Source organism: Carcharhinus amblyrhynchos, chromosome 18 (genome assembly GCF_965287045.1).
Source record: "Carcharhinus amblyrhynchos chromosome 18, sCarAmb.v2.hapA, whole genome shotgun sequence".
Taxonomy (NCBI): Eukaryota; Metazoa; Chordata; class Chondrichthyes; order Carcharhiniformes; family Carcharhinidae; genus Carcharhinus; species Carcharhinus amblyrhynchos.
This window is the reverse complement of record NC_137341.1, coordinates 2,770,216-2,786,042: the sequence shown is the minus strand read 5'-3', so window position 1 is coordinate 2,786,042 and position 15,827 is coordinate 2,770,216. Positions and strand designations below refer to the sequence as shown.

The 15,827-nt window shown below is 44.6% G+C and overlaps 1 protein-coding gene across 1 annotated transcript in view; it reads right to left on the bottom strand.

The window, feature by feature from the left end:
* The window catches only part of c18h16orf89 (chromosome 18 C16orf89 homolog), a 38,406-nt gene that overhangs the window by 10,667 nt on the left and 11,912 nt on the right, over nt 1-15,827 (bottom strand). The window contains exons 3-6 of the mRNA XM_080206270.1: nt 13,606-13,756; nt 10,603-10,720; nt 7,214-7,376; nt 3,270-3,371 (exon numbers count right to left, since the gene is read on the bottom strand). Of these exons, the coding sequence (XP_080062396.1) occupies nt 3,270-3,371; nt 7,214-7,376; nt 10,603-10,720; nt 13,606-13,756 (534 nt within the window). The remainder of the gene's footprint in view (nt 1-3,269; nt 3,372-7,213; nt 7,377-10,602; nt 10,721-13,605; nt 13,757-15,827) is intronic.

Here is a 15,827-nt window from a genome sequence, read left to right as displayed (position 1 = left end):
CTCCACACAGTGATCCAAGCCGAGAATTGAACCGGGGTCCCTGGCACTGTGAGGCAGCGGTGCTAACCACTGTGCTGCCCACACATTTATATCATGCTTTGCATGTACACAGATATTGTTTAAACTTTGATCTAACATTACATATAGATTTTACCAAAGGAGGTAAAACTTGGGTAAATTACTTTTTCCACCTCTATTCATATTACTTCATGTCAAGTTTAAAATTAAAGGAACATTGAGGATTTCTAAAGCGAACCTTTAAAAATACAATGCAGTATTACGTTTGTACTGGCCGTGTATTTACCCTTGCACTCACTGCAGAGGCTCCCAGCTTAACTTGGTGTGACTACACCCTATCTCTATCACTGAGACAACTGTCCTCGCTATTTGACTCCAGGGCTTTGCTATCAGTAAAAGCAGTCACTTAAAGCTGTCTTTATGAGGATTTAAACTGCTTGTGAGGTGCTAATCTGAAAATTCAGCTGACTAAGTTCATGCAATCATAGAGTTCCTACTGTGCAGAAGGAGGCTATTTGGCCCATTGGGCCTGCACTGATGACAATCCCACCCAGGCCCTATCCCTGTGACCCCATGTATTAACTCTGCTAATCCCCCTAGCACTAAGGGGCAATCAACCTAACCCGCCCATCTTTGCACTCTGGGAGGAAACTGGAGCACCTGGAGGAAACCTACACAGACATGGGGAGAATGTGCAAACTCCACACAGTGAGCTTGTGTGAAGATTAATTGTTGTTAGAATGTACTTTGATCTTTGTAACAAATGGACATACCGATTCTCTGCAACCTGTCATCTTTTTCTATTATTTTCTTATTAATTTTTAAACGTCACTGTGAAATAACATTAAAAGGTCAACATTTATCATTTTATTTTCCCCCAACACTCTGCACCCCCCCTCCCCATTAACTAGTTAAGGACATTATTTTCTCCAGCACTGGGAACGTCACACCAAGTCTCAGTGCTGCTTCCCCAGACCTGTCTTACTAACATACTCTCTCCTGAGGCTGCAATGACTGGAAGGTGAATCCGTGACCTGACAGCAGAATGTGAATCCTAGGGTTCGATGGAGGCTGGGAATTCCATGGTCACACCATCTGCGGTTTGCACCATGTGTCTGGCAGAAGGTAAGGGTGAAGTGAGCTTTGAGGAGGCACTGATGTATCTTCATTCTGGATATTTGTGGCTTCATGGCTGCCAGTCCAACAAACTTAACATCATTGAGAGAAGCAAGAGTGCCTGTATCTCACAGCTCATTGCCCCTCGCTGACTATCACCGCCCCTCACTCAATATCACCGCCCCTCAATGCCCCTCACCGTTCACCTGGCCGGTGAGTCTAAAACCAGGAGGCACAAACTCAGAATCATTTGAAAACATTTTCAGATATAAATAATTTCAGAGAATTTGGGACTGAGATGAGGATGAATGTCTTCACTCTGAGTGGTGAATCTTTGGAATTCTCTGCCACAGATAGCTGTGAAATCTCAATCATTGAATGTGTTCAAGACAGATTTCTGGACACTAATGATGTCAAAAGGATCCGGAGGTAGTGCGATGACGTGACATTGAGGTACATGATTAGCTGTGATCGAATTGAATGGTGGAGCAAGCTCGATGGGCCGAATGGCCAGCTCCTGTTCCTTGGTCCCTATGCATTTCAAAAAGAGCTGAAGGATCGTGCTGTTTGATTCATTCAGTAGTTTACTGCCTTTGTACCATTACTGAAATTTATACACAGCATTACTCAATGGGGCAAAGTGTCTTTAAGATGGACTGTAGCATTTGGGCACTGGGAACTAACACTCCCCACTGCATCACAGTGTGAAATGATCAATTGTTTTTTTAAAATACTTAATCTTTCCCAGATAACTTGAGACATTTTGTGAATAGGACTCGGAAGTTTATGGATGATGAACAGAAGGTGGTTGACAGAGAGGTTGAGTGTCGTGGGTTACAGGAAGATAAAGGCAGGATGGTCAAATGAGCAGATAAGTGGCAGATGGAATTTCACCCTGAAAAGTGTGAGATGATGCACTCGGGAAGAAGTAATTTGACAAGCAAGTATTCAATGAATGGTAGGACACTCGGAAGTTTTGTGGAACAAAGGGGACATTGGCATATTTATCCATATTCGGACATGTTAGTAGGGTGGTGAAAAAGGCAGATGGGACACTGCCTTTATCCCTGGAGGCATAGATTACCAAAGCAGGGAAATCATATTGGAGTTGTATAGAACTTTGGTGAGGATTGAGAGAGTACAGACTGCCCCTAGATTCACAACCCTGTATTGAACTTTGGTGAGGCCACAGCTGGAGTACTGGTTGGCATGTTATAGGAAGGATGTGATTGCACTGGAGAGGGTGCAGAGGAGATTCACCAGGATGTTGCCTGGGATGGAGCATTTAGGTTGTGAAGAGAGGTTGGATAGGCTTTTCATTGGAGCAGAGAAGACAGAGGGATGACCTGATTCAGGTATACAAGATTATGAGGGGTGTGGACAGAGTGGATAAAAAGCAGCTGTTCCCCTTAGTTGAAGGGTCAGTCATGAGGGGACGTAGGTTCAAGGTGAGGGGCAGGAGGTTTGGGGGGGATGTGAACAAAAACCTTTTTACCCAGACGGCGGTAACAGTCTGGAATGCGCTGCCTGGGAGGGTGGTGGAAGCGGATTGTCTCACATCCTTTAAAAAGTACCTGGATGAGCACTTGGCACAGCAGAACATTCAGGGCTGTGGGCTGAGTGCTGGTAAATGTGATTAGGTGGGAGGTCAGATGTTTATCGAATTCAAGTACAGACTCGATGGGCCGAAGGGCCTCTTCTGCACTGTATGATTCTGGGATTTTTGAGGTCCAAAATTCATAGCCTTTGGCCCATTTGTGAGTTTACTTGTGAACAATGATTGGATCAGTCTAGTCTCTCCCGCAGCGTAAATCTGATGTATCTGATTGCAAGCTGAGCTAATGGCTTGGACCCTATTTCCAGGATTGCTGATCGAGTCAATCTGAGAGCATGTGAGACCTCATAAATCCCAACCTGTTGTGTTCGCTGGTGAGAGAGACTTGTGCCGTGCAGTCTATTAGCAGACTCTTCAAGGTTTCTTTTATCTGGGAATACGGCACAGGGTGAGTAAATGTGATGAGGATTACTAAACTGTGCAGTCAGTAACAGGCTGATGGTCTCATTACGCATTGTCATTTCTACAGAACCGTTTTAAATCCCATTGTGTGTAATATTGGTTCAGAGGAATCACTCACCGCCCTTTCCAAAGCAGCCAGATTGCAGCTGCCAGCGCAGGATGTGTTCCAGCCACCGAGCCTTGTAAAACTCCGAGAAGCCGACATACCCGCAAAGCATTACTGTAAAAGGTAGACATTTTATACAGGCTCTGATTTCAAACAGCTAAAAGCAGAATGCTGCTAATATTTACTTCTATTTAATTATTACTTAGTAGTAAGTGCTAAGCGTACTTCTTAATCCACCTTCATGCAGTCTCAAGACATCAAGGCATCAAACAGTAACTCTTAGTGAGACTGGAGAACTGCAGAATCTGCTGCAATTGTAACACATTCATCCAAATTGAATGATCAGCCTATTACATTGCAGAATGGAGCCTTTCGGCCCATCATATTTGTACTAGTTTTCCGAATTCAATGTGATAGGCCCAGTTTCTCTCAAGAAACCTCAACATTCTTCCTTTTAAGATAACAGCCTCATTTCCTCTAAAATGCATCAATGAACTGGCCTCCAGTACACTCGTAGACAATACATTGCAGATCCAAACCACTCTCTTCCACATCAATTTCCTCATGGCTGAGCATCAGAATGGCCTACGACCTGACCAACGTCACACAGCAGGTGAGCAACAGTGAGATCTAAAACAGGTCCTGTGTCCAGTGAAGGAAATGGATCGAGATCTGCTCTGATGCACCAGGATAAGTACCAGTGTAGCGTGTCCAACAGGTGCCTCTCCTGGGGTTATGAAGGATTAACATGTGCGTGACCAGTCTCAGTGTCACAAGACAAATGAGTCGAAAGCATGTGGTGTGCTTTTAGATGCAACATGTAACTGACAAGAATGTGTGTCGGACTTGCATTACTTGACAAGTTACTGATTTTGTACTTTGTCACGGAGGAGAAACACACTGGCATAACGCCAGTGAGAGGAGGACAAGTTCCTGCCTTCACTGCTTTGATAGCTGCCAAGGATGAAGATGTGGAGATTGCTGAGAAGGCGGAGTATGATTTACGGCAATTGGCAAGGCTGGATGTGCCTTGCATAGGGAGTCAGATGTGACCATATCAATGGTGGCACATGGCTTTGATTTGATTTGATTTATTATTGTCACATATATTGGGCTGCATGAAATGTCTTGTTTCTTGAGCTATACAGACAAAATGTACAGTTCATAGAGTACAGGGGAGAGAAGGAAAGGAGAGGGTACAGAATACAGTGTTACAGTCATAGTTAGGGTGTAGAGAAAGATCTATGTAATATAAGGTGCATCCATTCAAATGTCTAATGGCAATAGGGAGTGAATGCCTCTTGAGTCAGTTGCTCTCAGACTTATGAATCTTTTTCCTGATGGAAGAGGGTGAAACAGAGTATGTGCAAGGAGTCCTTGATTATGATGGCTGCTGTTGTATTCAGGTTTAATTAGGGAACACCTTGTGGAATAATGTCCCTTTCAGAGGCTAACAAATTTCTGGGGCTGGAAGAAGTCACTTAGGGTGATTTGCAACAGGTGGCTAAAACAAAGCCTTTGATCAATTGGCCCAGTGAGCTGACGAATGGCAGATGGAGTTTAATTTAGACAAATGCGAGATGATGGATTTTGGTAGATTGAACCAGGGCAGGACTCACTCAGTTAATGGTAGGGTGTTGGGGAAAGTTACGGAATAAAGAGATTGAGGGGGACATGTTCATAACTCCTTGAAAGCGGAGTCATGCTTGAAGGTGGACGGAGTGGTGAAGAAGGCATTTGGCATGTTTGGTTTTATCAGTCAGAACATTGAATACAGGAGTTGGGATGTCTTGTTGAAGTTGTACAAGATATTGGTAAGGCCACACTTGGAATACCGTGTACAGTTCTGATCACCCTATTCTCGAAAAGCTATTATTAAATTAGAAAGAGTGCAGAAAAGATTTACTAGGATGCTACCGGGACTTGATGGTTTGAGTTATAAGGAGAAGCTGGATAGACTGAGACTTTTTTCCCTGGAGTGTAGGAGCCTGAGGGGTGACCTTATAGAGGGCTATAAAATAATGAGGGTCACAGATCAGCTAGATAGTCAATATCTTTTCCCAAAGGTAGGGGATTCTAAAATTAGAGGGTATAGGTTTAAGGTGAGAGGGGAGAGATGCAGAAGTGTCCAGAGGGGCAATTTTTTCACACAGAGGGTGGTGAGTGTCTGGAACAAGCTGCTAGAAATAATAGTAGAGGCAGATACAATTTGCCTTTTAAAAAGCATTTAGACAGTTACGTGGGTAAGATGGGGATAGCGGGATATGGGCCAAATGCAGGCAATTGGGATTAGCTTAAGGGTTTTATAAAAAAGGGTGGCATGGACAAGTTGGGCTGAAGGGCCTGTTTTCATTAGCTTAGGGATTTAAAAAAAAAGGGCGGCATGGACAAATTGGGCTGAAGGGCCTGTTTTCATGCTGTAAACCTCTATGACTTTATGACTTACTGTGTGAATCTGTCTCCACCACACACTCACACAGTACATTCCAGATCCTAACCACTCCCTGTGTGAATGTGTCTCCACCACGGTCTCAGACAGTACATTCCAGATCCTACTCGCTCACTGTCTGAATCTGTCTCTCAGACAGTACATTCCAGATCCTAACCACTCGCTGTGTGAATCTGTCTCCACCACACTCTCTCAGACAGTACATTCCAGATCGTAACCACTCCCTGTGTGAGAACGTTTTTTATTCATGATAGTAAATTACTGCAGATGCTGGAACCTGAAGCAAAAACAGAAAATGCTGGAAAATCTCAGCAGATCTGACAACATTTGTGGAGTAAAAGGAGAGAGAATCGTGTCATCCAGACTTGAAACATTGGCTCTAACCTCTCTAGAGATGTTGAGATTTTCCAGTATTTAATGTTCTTGTCCTTTTTCCCATGTTGCTTTCTATACCCTCTCATTCTCAATTCTTTTACGAGCAGGAAAAGTTTCACCCTGACTTCTCTGTTCTGCCCCCTCATGATTTTGAGTATCTCTATCAAATCTCCCCTTAGTCTTCTCTCCAAAGAGAACAGTCCCAACCTCTCCAAACGAGATTCAGGGGCGGCAAGGAATCATTCTTGTAATTTTTCTGGGAGGGAGGTAGGCAGCTTTCAGGAGGATTGGAGGGAAGGTGGCAGTGAGCAGGAGGGGGGCAGCGGGAGGAAGGAGGCAGCGGGAGAGACAATCGGAGGAAGGCAGCGAGTGGGTGGGAGGGAGGCAGCGGGAGTGAGGGAGGGAGGCAGCAAGTGGGAGGGTCGGAGGGAGGAAGGCAGCGGGAGAGAGGGTGGGAGGGAGGCAGCACGTGGGAGGGTCGGAGGAAGGCAGTGAATGAGTGGGAGGGTTGGAGGGAAGGAGGCACCGAGTGGGAGGGTCGGAGGGAAGAAGGCAGCGGGAGGGAGGGGGGAGGCAGCGAGCGAGAGGGTCAGATGGAGGGAGACAGCGAGGGGATGGTCAGAAGGAGGGAGGCAGCAAGTGGGAGGGTTGGAGGGAAGGAGGCAGCAGGAGGAAGGGAGGCAGCAAGCGGGAGGGTCAGAGGGAGAGAGGTAGTGAGCGGGAGGGTTGGTGAGAGGCACTGAGTGGGAAGTGGCAATATGTGTTTGAGAATAAATGGATGAAGTACTGTTGTGAACTTTCCTAATTCACTAAGTGAGCTAACATGAAAATGCCTAATTAGAATATTCTTTAAAGAGAAGGTTACCTCTCACTCTGAGAATGAAATAAAAAGCAGACTTTATTACACAGAAACTAAAGGACTCCCCCCCCCCCCCCCCCCGCCCACCTCCGTTCGCACCCTGTCTCTTGTTGCCCAGTGTTTTTGCTGAAGAAACGGCGTAAAGATTCTCTCCTCGAAAAGAATCTCAGCCAAAGGGAGAATAGACTCAAATAATAAACCCCACATTCTCACTCAGTGGGGAGAATGTTAAACTTCAGTCACTCTTCAATTTCATCTTTCAATGCAAATTACCATTTTCCAGGAATAGATCCTGTTGAAAATATGGAAAGTCTTTCTTCTCGATTTCCAGATTTCTTTGCATCATATTGGAACAGAAAATCTTTTTGTAATGCTGAATAATGAGGGAAGATTTCGAATCCATGTGCCGTGCTCCAAAAATATTTGAGCATCTTTTCTAGAATTTAAACAGAAGAATAAATCAGTTGAGAGGTAAAGTGCGACCAAATAACTTTGAATTCTCTCGTTTAAAGCTGTTTTTCCCTGTGAAGTCATTACTCAATTTCCAGCACAATGATGATCTCATTGAGTGACAGGTCAGATACAAATGGGCTGAATGGCCTCCATCGTATAGTCTTTGTGAGCTTATAAGGTTCATCGTTTCTTGGAATAAATCTCGTCCTTCACACCCAGTGCAGGAATATTCCTGCTATCCCTGTCCCTGTTCTGTCCAAGACCACAAGGAACAACAAAGGGACGTGAATGAATCCCAAACTCAAACCGGCCTCTCATCCATTGACTCTGTCTACACTTCCCGCTGCCTCGGAAAAGCAGCCAGAGTAATTAAGGATCCCCGGACATTCTCTCTTCCACCTTCTTCCATCGGGGAAAAAAATACAGAAGTCTGAGGGCACGTACAAATCGACTCAAGAACAGCTGCTTCCCTGCTGTTTGATGTGGGTATGCCGGCGTTGGACTGGTGTAAACACAGTAAAAAGTCTGACAACACCAGGTTTTAGTCCAACCGATTTATTTGATAATAGACTCACAAGCTTTCGGATTAGTCCCTTCGTCAGGTAACCCGAAAGCTTGTGAGTATTATCAAATAAATCGGTTGGACTAAAACCTGGTGTTGTCAGACTTTTTACTGTGTCCCTGCTGCTTGTCAGACTTTTGAATGGACCTACCTCGCATTAAGTTGATCTTTCTTTACACCCTAGCTCTGACTGTAACACTACGTTCTGCAAACTCTCCTTTCCATCTCTATGAACAGTATGCTTTGCCTGTGTAGTGTGCAAGAAACAATACTTTTCACTATATTAACACATGTGGCAATAATAAATCAAACCAAATCAAATCAAAAGGATAATTTTAAGATATCAGTGGTCAGGTCTCATGGGTTTAAATCTATCACTAGACACCTGACCATATAATCTAGGCTGATATTTCAAAGCTCCTTGAAAGTGAAGCCACAGGTGGACAGAATGGTGAAGAAGGCATTAGACATGCTTGGTTTCATTGGTCAGAACATTGAATACAGAAGTTGGGACGTCTTGTTGAAGTTGTATAAGATATTGGTAAGGCCACACTTGGAATACTGTGTACAGTTCTGGTCACCCTATTATAGAAAGAATATTATTAAACTAGAAAAAGTGCAGAAAAGAGCTACTAGGATGCTACCGGAACTTGATGGTTTGAGTTATAAGGAGAGGCTGAATAGACTGGGACTTTTTTCCCTGGACCGTAGGAGACATAGAGGTGACCTTTTAGAGGTCTACAAAATGAGGGACATAGATCAACAAGAGAGTCAACATCTTTTTCCCAAGGTAGGTGAGTCTAAAACTAGAGGGCATAGGTTTAAGGTGAGAGGGGAGAGATCCAAAAGGGTCCAGAGGGGCAATTTTTTCACACGGTGGTGGGTGTCTGGTACGAGCTGCCAGAGGTACTAGTAGAGGTGGGTACAAATTTGTTTTTTAAAAAGCACTTAGTTACATGGGTAAGAAGGTATAGAGGAATATAGGCCAAATACAGGCAATTGGGACTAACTTTGTGATTTTTAAAAAAAGGTGGCATGGACACGTTGGGCCAAAGGGACTGTTTCCATGCTGTAAATAAACCTTTATGACCCGTTGATTCTATATTATGTAGACTGTCAAACTATCAGATGTCTCCTCTTTTGGATTCGGTGTTAAATCGAGATCGCAGATGTCCTTTTGGATGAGCAGAAAGGATTTATGGAAATAATTGAGGAAGAATCAGCGTCCTCGCCACATTGTCTCGTTAACCCACTGAGGCTTTTTGTGGGATCTTGCTGTGCACAAATTAGCTGCCAATTTTCCCTACATTCAAAGAGTGACTATACCTCAAAAAGAATTAAATGGTTGTAAAATGCTTTAGCTAATTGTAAGACCGTAAAATCCCTACAATGTCAAGAAGCCGACCAGTCCAAAAGAGCATCTGACTTGGTATGTGTAAAAAAAAAAGTTCCACGTGGAATGTTTGTGAAAATAATTGAGGCATTCAGAATGGAAGCAGCCTAATTTTCCACCAAATAACTGAACTAGATCAAAATCCAACATACTCCGTAATAAACAGCCTGCTGGATATATGAAACGAAAAAGAGTGACTAAAGTAAACATTGATCCTTAGAGGATGAGAAGGGGATGTAATAACTGGAAATAAGGCTGAGGCATTGAACAGGTATTTTGTGTCGGTCTTCACAGTAAAAGAAATAAATAACACACCAAAAATTGATGACAAGGAGGCAATGGCAGGTGAGGACCCAGAAACGATCATCACCTAAACAGATAGTGTTGGGCAAGTTAATGGGGCTAAAGGCTAAAGTCTCCTGGCCCTGATGGAATGCATCCCAGGGTACTAAACGAACAGCAAATAGCAAATGTGCTTGTGGTAATTTACCAAAATTCACTGGACTCTGGGGGGTTTCCAGAAGATTGGAAAACAGCAAATGTACAGCCACTGTTTTTTAAAAAAAGAGGTAGATAAAAGGCAGGTAACTGTAGGCCGGTTAGCTTAACTTCAGTAGTAGGGAAAATTTTTCAATCTATCACCAAGGAAGAAATAGCGAAATATCTGGATAGAAATACTCTTATTGGGAAGATGCAGCATGGGTTTGAGCCAAAGCGTCATAGAAGTGTACAGCATGGAAGCAGGCTGTTTGGCCCATGCCGCCCTTTTTTAACAACTAAGCTCGTCCCAACTGCCCGCATTTGGCCCATATCCCTCTATGCCAATCTTACCCATGGAACTGTCTAAATGCTTTTGATGCAGGCCTTTAGAAAACACGAGAGGACACAGGTTTAAGGTGCTGGGGAGCAGGTACAGAGGAGATGTTAGGGGTAAGTTTTTCACTCGGAGTGTGGTGAGTGAGTGGAATCGGCTGCCGTCGGTGGTGGTGGAGGCAAACTCGTTGGGGTCTTTTAAGAGACTTCTGGATGAGTACATGGGATTTAATGGGATTGAGGGTTATAGATAGGCCTGGTAGGTAGGGATATGATCAGCGCAACTTGTGGGCTGAAGGGCCTGTTTGTGCTGGAGTGTTCTGTGTTCTATAATAGTCATCGCCATTGTTCTGGAACGCAGAAATCAGAGTTATAATTTAAAGAGTGATCACAGACCAGAAAGATTGGTTTTAAAACAGTGTTTGAAATGATTTTACTTACATGTTCAGCAACAATCAAATACAGCAACTGGTGCGATAGAGAATAATCCGCACAGTTCAAAGCCATCATCAGACTGCTGCATGTATCAAAGTCCTGGCAAGGAATTCCATTCTCCTCCCTTTATTTGAAAGGATAAACATTGACAAAATGATTTCAGTGGATTATAAAAACATGACCAACTCATGTGAAATAGCAAACCAGTCATTGGCCACATAAAACAATTTTTTTATCGCTTTAAACTGTTGCTTGTTAGCCAGAACTGTGTTACAAAGCTTCACCCTAAAGCTGTGTTCAGGCCAAAGCTGACATGTTTGGGTGAAATCTTGGCAGCACATTAACACAGTGGTTAGCACTGCTGCCTCACAGCACCAGGGACCCGGGTTCGATTCCCAGCTTGGGTCACCGTCTGTGTGGAGTTTGCATGTTCTCCCCATGTCTGCGTGGGTTTCCTCTGGGTGCCCCGGTTTCCCCTCTCAGTCCAAGGGTGTGAGGGATAGGTTGATTGGCTATGCTAAATTGTTCCTTAGTGTCCTGGAATGCGTGGATTAGTGGGGTAAATATGTGGGGTTACGGGAATGGGGGCTGGATGGGGTTGTGGTTGGTGCAGACTCGATGGGCTGAATGGCCTCCTCCTCCATTGTAGGGATTCTGAAGTTATTACTGACCCACAGCGGCTCCAGGTTTCCTCCTGCTTACTTCCCTGGTCCACCACCTCTGCTGGCTGTTTGACTCAAAACCCTTAACTGGTCTGATCTGATTAGAGAGGTCAGTCTTGTTCAGGCGGCAAGTACACCACAGCCTGGGTAATATAGTTTCCAGTTTTGTCCTCAAGAAAGGCTTACATTAACACTGCAATGAAATTACTGTGAAAATCCCCTGGGTGCCACACTCTTGGCACGTGTTCAGGTACACTGAAGGAGAATTTAGTGTGGCCAATGCACCTAACCAGCACGTCCATGGGAGGAAACTGGAGCACTCGGAGAAACCCACGCAGACACAGAGAGGACGTGCAAATTCCACACAGTGACCCAACCCGGGAATCGAACCTCAGTCCCTGGCACTGTGAGGCAGCAATGCTAACCACCATGTCACTGTGTCACCTTGATCATCCCTGCAGAAGAAGCTGGCTCATAATAAAAAAGGGCGAGAGGAGACACGCAGTGACAAGCCTGAACTGAAATTCTCTTGCTGTTCAAGGAGTGCGCCCTCCAGCTTTCCAGGGAGAAACAGGACTGCACCTATGCTGACAGCGAGTGAGGATGCACAACACACATCCATCTGGGCAGCCCCATTTGAATTTTCTTTCTCCTGTCCTTATGTCCCCGTTCTGCACTATTCTTCTCCCCGTGCAGGGAAGCCAATGGAGGAGGCCGGCCCATCCTCCACTGAGGCTTTGGAAATCACAGAGGAGAGCAGCTCCAGCAAATCCTCCGACATTCCCATTGAAGGGCGCCAGGGACCTGGGTTCGATTCCCGGTTTGGGTCACTGTCTGGGTGGAGTTTGCATGTTCTCCTCGTGTCTGCCTGGGTTTCCTCCCACTCTCTAAAAATGTGCAGGTTAGATTGATTGGCCATGCTAAATTGCCCCTTAGTGTCAAGGGGATTAAGAGAGTTATACGGGGGGTTATAAGAATCGGGCCTGGGTGGGATTGTTGTCAGGTCGTGTTCGATGGGCCAAATGGCGGCCTCCTGCATTATGGGGATTCTATAAGGGGCACTTGCTTTTATCAGTTGTGGCATAGAGTAAGTGAGCATGGAGGTAATATTGGAGTTGGTGAGGCCACGGTTGGAGTAACGTGTGCAGTTCTGGTCACCTCACTAAAGGAAAGATGTGATGGCTCTGGAGGGGGTGCTGAGGAGATTCACCAGGATGTTGCCTGGGACGGAGCATTTGAGCTTAAGGAGAAACTGGATAGGCCTGGATTGCTTTCTTTAGAGCAGTGAAGGCTGAGGGGAGACATGATTGAGGTGTATCAGATTATGAGGGGTATGGACAGGGTGAGTAAGGAGCAGCTGTTCTCCTTAGTTGAGGAATCAATCACGAGGGGGCAAAGATTAGGGTGGGAGGCAGGAGATTCCGAGGGGATCTGAGAAAACAAAATTCACTCAGAGGATGATGGGAATCTGGAACGCACTGCCTGGGAAGGTAATGGAGGCCAGAAACCTTACAACCTTTAAAAAATATTGGGATAAGCACTTGAAACATCAAAACAATCAAGGACATGGGACAACAGCTGGAAATGAGAGTACTGTGAATTTAGTGGTAATTATTGTTATTGCAATTGGATGGGCTGAAGGGCCTTTTCTGCACAGCATGATTCTGACTCTATAACAGCTGATGATTCAAAGCAGAAATATCACCCGAAAGGGAAGAAAGGAAAGCTTTAACTCAATTTGTGACTCTCTTTTGAAGTACCCAGTCAAATAAGCTTGTTTCACCAGTTGCTTTGTTTAGTTTATTTATTAGTGTTACAGGTAGGCTTACCTTAACACTGCAATGAAGTTACTGTGAAAATCCCCTAGTTGCCACACTCTGGCGCCTGTTCGGGTTACACCGAGGGAGAATTTAGCACGGCCAATGCACTTAACCAGGGGGAAACTGGAGCACCCAGAGGAAACCCATGTAGACACAGGGAGAATGTGCAGACTCCGCACAGACAGTGACCCAAGCCAGGTCACTAATTTGGGTTATACTAATTTGGGTCCCTAATACAATACTAATACAAATACTAATTTGGGTCTCTGGCGCTGTGAGGCAGCAGTGCTAACCACCGTGCCACCCCTGAACTCCTGAATCCTGATGACAAAATTCAATTAGACTGAAACTTTTTTTTACACACACGTGTAGCCTCTAAAACATTAAAATGTTTCCAAATATTTATTTAATGTTAGAAGAACTGTTTAAAGTTTGACATTGTCAATAATTATTTTAGTAGAACTGTAACAATGCCCATTAAAGACATCACGACTGACCATTGATAGAGTTTCAGCAGCAAGACATACCATGTACCCAGTAGCTGAGTTATACACCTGTCACTGAAATCTTCATCAAAACATCCTGAATCTCTCACTCCAGTGTAAACCATTTTGGTATCTGTCTGCATCCATCCAGGTTTCAGAGTCCAGAAATCAACATGTAGAATTTGTTGAAATGCTACAAAGAGAAACAGCAGACTTGAGTGTTAAAGCAGAGAGATTATAAAATAACACAAAGAAAAGGAGCAGGGCTCGACTATTCGAGCCTCTACCACTCAGTACAATTGCAGTGGAAGCAACAAAGATTGGACCATTTGATCCATCAAGCCTGCTCCACCATACACCCAGATATGGCACATCTGATTGTGGCCTTAACTCCGTTCTCCTGCATTTCTTTATTAATCAAATGTCTGTCTAAGTCAGCCTTAAGCACAATCGGAGGCCTAGCTTCCACTTAACACTGCAGATAGAGAATTCCAAATACTAATAATCCTCAGAGGAATTCATCCTCATCACACTCAGAATCAAATGTTGTTTAATGTGATGATACTGTGCCTTTAAGAAATGAATTTAATTATGATTCTGTACAGGATATTTCTGTAAAAAGTCTGACAACACCAGGTTTTAACCGATTTATTTAATAGTAAACGCACCAGCTTTCGGGTTAGTCCCTTCGTCAGGTGAATGGAGAGTTCTGGCCTCAGACAGAGCATATAAAGCACAGACAGTTTACAGATTGCTGATTAGAATGCGAATCTTTACACCTAACCTGCTGTTCAAGTCTTGAAGTGGCCGACAATGTGAGTGAGGTGTAAAGATTCGCATTCTAATCAGCAATCTGTAAACTGTCTGTGCTTTATATGCTCTGAGGCCAGAACTCTCCATTCACCTGACGAAGGGACTAACCCGAAAGCTTGTGCGTTTACTATCAAATAAATCAGTTGGACTAAAACCTGGTGTTGTCAGACTTTTTACTGTGTTTACCCCAGTCCAACGCCGGCACATCCACATCAGGATATTTCTAGCAGTCCTTTCCATTTTAATCGGTGTTGCTGGATCTATAACTGACATCCTGTATTGTTCCTGGAGCAGGATAATTGCTGCTAATTGCTGGAATGTTTGTTTTAATCTGAACTAATGCTCTTAGCGTTCCCCTGGGGTTTTGCAGAGTAGGACTTGATTGGGATAATTGACAGTAATATCAGGTGACTGGGTGAGCTTACACAAAGAACCCAAACTGAGATGCTGTTTGGATTTATTAGCGAGCAGTGATTCTCTTTTTCCTCTCTGAAGTTGGAGACTGGAATCTGCTAGGAAATAAGTCTCTTTCTCTGAGATTCTGCTGTTCGGGAGTCAGAGGGTCAGTCTGGATCTCTGTCTAGGGGTGTTAAAAGGCTGGAAATCCAATGAACTGATTTTGAAGAAGGGATTTTTGCCTGTAACACACTGTTAAATTGGAGAGGGATAACTATTAAGACTTAAACTTTGCCACTGTACCCTGATGTCAATATCTGATTTTCACAGTAACTTCATTGCAGTGTTAAAAAACAAAGAACAATACAGCACAGGAAACAGGCCCTTCGGCCCTCCGAGCCTGCGCCGCTCATTGTTCCAACTAGACCATTCGTTTGTATCCCTCCATTCCCAGTCTGTTCATGTGACTATCCAGGTAAGTCTTAAACGATCCCAGCGTGTCCACCTCCATCACCCTGCTTGGCAGTGCATTCCAGGCCCTCACCACCCTCTGTGGAAAATACATCCCTCTGATATCTGAGTAAAACCTCGCCCCCCTCACCTTGAACCTGTGACCCCTCGTGTTCGTCACCTCCGACCTGAGAAAAAGCTTCCCACTGTTCACCCTATCCATGCTCCGTGTAATTTTGTACACCTCTATTAGGTCGCCCCTCATTCTCCGTCTTTCCAGGGAGAACAACCCCAGTCTACCTAATCTCTCCTCATAGCTAAGACCCTCCATACCAGGCAACATGCTGGTAAACCTCCTCTGCAGTCTCTTCAAAGCCTCCACGTCCTTCTGGTAGTGTGGCGACCAGAACTGGACGCAGTACTCCAAATGTGGCCTAACCAACGTTCTATACATCTGTAACATCAGACGCCAATTTTTATATTCTATGCCCATCCATGGGGACCCTCCATGGGGACAGATATCCTTTGCCCTTTGGAAGCTGCCTCCAGGAGACCAGGATGATGTGGAGTTGACCTGAGAGGTCGCGTTGAAACTACGACCTTCC